Source organism: Tasmannia lanceolata, unplaced genomic scaffold (assembly GCF_043159265.1).
Source record: "Tasmannia lanceolata isolate RefF3 unplaced genomic scaffold, GAP_Taslan_0.1 ptg000003l, whole genome shotgun sequence".
Lineage (NCBI taxonomy): Eukaryota > Viridiplantae > Streptophyta > Magnoliopsida > Canellales > Winteraceae > Tasmannia > Tasmannia lanceolata.
In genome coordinates this window covers 3,755,816-3,760,741 of record NW_027518680.1, presented here as the reverse complement: position 1 = coordinate 3,760,741, position 4,926 = coordinate 3,755,816, and the positions used below count along the sequence as shown (strand labels likewise).

The following is a 4,926-nucleotide window of genomic DNA, read 5'->3' as shown; positions in this document are numbered from 1 at the left end:
ATGGGGGTGCCCTTTCATCCCCTTTTTTTTTTTTCAAGGACGCCCTTCAGTTTAGAACTCCTCAAGTAAAATAGGATATATTATTGCTGACAGCAGATTACTCCTCATTTATTACATCCTTTTCCCATTGGCCAATGCGGCTCCTTGGTAAAAATGTAAAAACAAATCAGAAAACCCCTGGCTGCATTTACCAAAACAGAGGGGGATGCGAATGTCAGTTTCGAAACCCATTTCTTAACTTCTCCCATTTTACTTTTGGACGACTTGTAACTTGTAAGTCCAAACAACTAAGCCCACCATTTTCACGTTCCTTGTCCCGGAAAGCACTCCAAGGGTTTCCATTTTTACCAAACACCAGAAAAGCCATTATTACAAAGATTTGGACCTTTCTCCCACTGATCTTACCTGTAACCTGCCTTAAAAGCCCCTTCTCGTTTCCACTCTAAATAGACCGAATCCATCCAAATACATGTAAAAAATTCAGTGCCAAACCAACAACAGAAACAGAAAAAAAAAAAAACCCAAATGGGTCGTCTTGCCCCTCTCTCAGAAGAACCCATAAACGAAGAAGAGTCAAGAAATAGATCCAAGAAACAAAATTCATGGCGTAACTGGCTCAAAAACCAGTTCCCACTCATCTTCCATAAGAAATCCGACATCAAGATCCTGTTAGGCGTTTTGGGTTGCCCTCTCTCTCCCATTTCTGTCCATCCAAATCAACCTTCTTGTGTAAGTAGTTTCTTCTATTTTTCGAATGGTTACTGGATTTTGCAGGTGTGATAAAGATGTCGATAGGTACACTACTGGATTGGTTGAGTTTTTATTATGGTGCTGAACTTGAAGTCCAATGCAGGTGTTACAACACTTGATATTTGATCCAATAGCAAGATTGGATCAAATATCAAGAGTGGTACTCTAGAATCCCACATAAGAAAGCGAGAGTCAGTCACTGGCCTGTATATATGCAGACCCCCACTTTCCCTCTGTAGACGCGTTTTAAAACCAAAACGGACAATATCTAGAGTAGCCGGGGCGTTACAGAATGGTATCAGAGCCATGCCTCCCTCATTACGGTGTGGCATGGACATTTGGCCCTAAGAGGGGTGGATTGTAGAATCCCACATCGGAAAGGGAGAGTCTGGGCTCTATATGTCGACCCCCACTTTCCCTCTGCCAGACGCCTTTTAAAACGGGGGAGGGTTGCGACCTAGAAACAGACAATATCTACACAGTGGCCGGGCCGTTAATTGTACCGCCGCCTGCATTGGACTTCACTGTTGGAGTACATATGTAATTTCTGTGTTTATGTTTGGAGGTGCAGCTATTTCTTGGTCTAAAAAAAAAAACAGGTTATCCTCCAATATTCAGGTGTATAAGCTTTGAATTTTGACACAGACATAAATACAAACATGTAGGTGGCATCGTCGGGAGAGTACATTATACAACAATTCAGGGCGGCCACGGGTTGCCTGAAAATGGAGGGGAAGGTGAAGAGCGTATATGCGACGGGGAAGGTGAGGATGACGACCGGGGAGGTGGCAGGCCATACCTCCGCGGGCGGCGGTGGTGGCTCGCCGGAGCAGAAGGGGTGCTTCGTTATGTGGCAGATGGCGCCCGATATGTGGCTTATGGAACTGGTCGTTTCGGGCCAAAAGGTTGTAGCTGGAAGCGACGGAAAAGTGGCATGGCGCCACACACCGTGGCTCGGCGCTCACGCCGCTAGAGGTGGGGTCCGACCCCTCCGTCGCGCTCTTCAGGCAAGTTCATGGAGTGTACTGCTTATATTGTTACTTTTTTTTGAAATGTATTGCTTATGTTTTTTTTTTTGTTAAAGAATAAATTGCTTTTATTAGGCAAACTAGCAGCACCTCATGACATTTTGATTGTGGATAAAAAAACAATTAATAAATTTAAATTATTTTATTATTTAATATTTAATTTCTAGTTTGCAATATTTTTAGCTATTTTGCTAATACTAGGAAGCTTATAAAAATCCCATATCTAGTTATTCAAATAATCTAAATCTTACTCTTGTTTTCAGAATAAATATTTCTTGTCAATACTCTTGTTCCTTTGGTTTCCAAAATTCAGATCTTTTGATATTTATTAGGGCTGCAACTCGGGTCGGGCGGGTCGGGTTTTGGAAAACCCAACCCTACCCAAGAAATATCTCGGGTCGGGTTGGGTTGGGTTTTTTTTCGGAAAACCCACGATTCCCAAACCCAGCCCTACCCATGATAAATCTCGGGTCGGGTCGGGTCGGGTGGGGTTTTTTCACGTTGACGCAATTTTTTAAGGAAAATTCTTGTTTGGCAAGGCAACTCAACTCATAGAAGCAGAAATTACACTTGAATCAAACAATGATGTAATTACACTCACATTACACTTGAATCAAACAATGCTGTAATCAAACAATGTTGTAATTACAATCAAATAATGCTGAATCAAACACTTGAATCAACTCAACTCATAGAAGTAGAAATTACACTCACATACAATAACAGTGGGTGCGTGGGTTTTCACTTTTAACTTTTAACTAACAATAGAAAAAAATGTACATACTATAACTTATGTAACTCGGGTCGGGTCGGATCGGGCCCCTTCAAACCGGCTCGACCCGAGATTCATGCGGGCTTTTGAATGCTCAACCCGGCTCGACCCGAAACCCATGAAACCTGAACCCAATCCAGGCTATTTTCGGGTCTGGTCGATGCGGGTCGGGTAAAACCCGGCTCGAGTTGCAGCCCTAATATTTATCATGTGATTGTCTTATTGAGCTCTCTTGGTACCAAAAATTTCCAATTCCATACTCTTTGTTTGTGTATATTTTTTATATGGTTTCAGATTCAGTAATGTTTAAGCATGACTCACTGTTCTCTACAAGGTTTATTTAGTGTGTTTAACATCTAATTATTGATTTAGGGACTAGACCCTGTAACAGTGGCAGCTGTGTTTTCCCCTGCACAATATATAGGAGAGAAACACATTCTAGTGGAAGATTGTTTCGCTCTGAAATTAGCAGCTGAACATTCGGTTCTAGCTGACCGGAGCGATAACACAGCGGAAATCATCAAAGATGTTATGGTGGGATACTTTAGCCAGAAAAGTGGCCTGCTAGTGTACTTAGAGGATTCTCATTTGACGCGAATTCAATCTCCGGGGACCCACCCCACATATTGGGAGACCACAATCAGATCGAGAATAGAAGATTATCGGGCCGTTGATGGTGTGATGATCGCCCACTCGGGGCAATCCACGGTACACTTAGCTAGATTCGGAGATGGGGTGAAGGTGCACCAACTTATAACCCGGATGGAGGAGACTTGGACGATCGATGATGTTGTCTTCAATGTGCCCGGCCTCTCTGTGGATTGCTTCATCCCCCCTGAAGAGGTTCGTCGGGATTGTTCCGATGAGCTTGTTCCTAAATCACCATTTACTTCACTGACAATCTGAATTCAGTGATGCCCATGTTAGAATATTTCAAATCCATTGAGTCTGACCATTGGATTATAAGGATATCAGATTAGGCAGCTAAACTAGATTTAGTATTTAGGTTAGATTTGGATTTCTATCCCTACGATTATGCTAACACTATGATTGTCCTAATCATTCTTCTCAATTATGCTTATCATAGGGATATAAATCTTTTCTTTTTAATGGCCAGAGGGATAGAAATCTTAATCTAACCTAAATATATACTAAATCTAGTTTAGCTGCCTAATCTGATACTATGATAATCCAATGGTCAGATCTCAATCAATCTGATATATTTCTAACAGCCCATTAGTAGAAACACACCCTTTTGCTCATTTTTTTGACATCTTGAAATAGTTCTACTAGTTGTATAAGAAGTGCAGTTGGAAGAGGCAATGCACTGAAGTTGTATATATGCAATAAGGCCATAGTAGCTAACCAAGAAGCTTTTGATGTAATGTGTTGTATGTTTAAAACCTTATGACATATCGTATAGGTCCTCATGCAAGCCACAAGAAGATTCATAAGATCCATGACATTGGACTGTAACAGTTTGAACTTTGAAGTTCTATAGATGTGTATGCTTGTGTTCTTTTCCTTCATGAATAACAGAGCCAATTTTTAGGCATTTATTTTCTCTTGATCTTGGGTTTTGTTGGGTCTTTTCATGTCTCTGTGGAGTGTTTGGATATTAAGTTTTTGGAAATGTTATGAGCACAACCTTATTTTGATATTTGCACAAACCCAGCTGTCTTTTCTTCTTTAATCCACTCGTGGGAGCTTTTTGAGAAATGTATTAACCTTTTGACTATGTTTGGTTCATATCATTTTCCTTCTTCTATTTTTGAGCTTTCGGTGTATCGGCTCGGCTCGTTTATGAACCGTGCCTAAAAAGCTCGCGGGCTTTTCCCAGCCGAACTATACAAAGCTCAAGTTCGGCTCGTTTATTTGGCAAGCCTAATTTTTGGGCTAAGTTCGTGTTGTTTTAGTAAACGAACGAGTCCGAGCCGAGCTTTTAACTACTCGAATCCAAACATGTTCGTGAGCCGGCTCGGTTCATTTGCAGCCTATGCCTACGTATGGACCTAGGGGTGTAAACGAGCCGAGCCGAGCCGAGCTTGGCCAGGCTCGGCTCGGCTCGTTAAGCTCAAATACTAGGCTCGGGCAGGCTCGCGAGCGGCTCACGAGCTTGGGTTTATCGAGTTTCGCATATGGCAAATGGTGGTAGCAAAGGCAAAAGTCAAAAAAAAGTAATCATTAGTTTGAAATGTAAAATAGCTGATTTATATAGTTTGAAATGAAAAATTACGAAGAACAGGTACTATGTTATGACAATTAATAAATAAATACCAAAAAATGATAAAAATTATGACAATTACGAAAAAAATTTAATTTTGAACCGTTTGATTTGGGTGATGTTGACAGAACATACCTACCCTCACCTACCAT

General features: G+C 41.3%; 1 protein-coding gene across 1 annotated transcript; it reads left to right on the top strand.

Annotated features, from left to right (window-relative positions):
• The first annotated feature begins 323 nt into the window (after positions 1 to 323).
• LOC143860228 (lipase (DUF620)) lies at positions 324 to 4,118 on the top strand. Its single transcript, XM_077370792.1, has 3 exons — positions 324 to 729; positions 1,416 to 1,757; positions 2,923 to 4,118. Exons 1-3 carry the CDS (start codon positions 526 to 528, stop codon positions 3,454 to 3,456), a joined length of 1,080 nt encoding a protein of 359 aa, XP_077226907.1. The 5' UTR covers positions 324 to 525; the 3' UTR covers positions 3,457 to 4,118.
• The last annotated feature ends 808 nt before the right edge of the window (positions 4,119 to 4,926 follow it).

Coding starts and splice junctions, on each gene's coding strand:
- LOC143860228 (XM_077370792.1), top strand. CDS start 526: ATGGGTCGTCTTGCCCCTCTCTCAGAAGAACCCATAAACGAAGAAGAG. Junction 730..1,415: donor ATCCAAATCAACCTTCTTGT/GTAAGTAGTTTC, acceptor ACAAACATGTAG/GTGGCATCGTCGGGAGAGTA. Junction 1,758..2,922: donor CCCTCCGTCGCGCTCTTCAG/GCAAGTTCATGG, acceptor TTATTGATTTAG/GGACTAGACCCTGTAACAGT.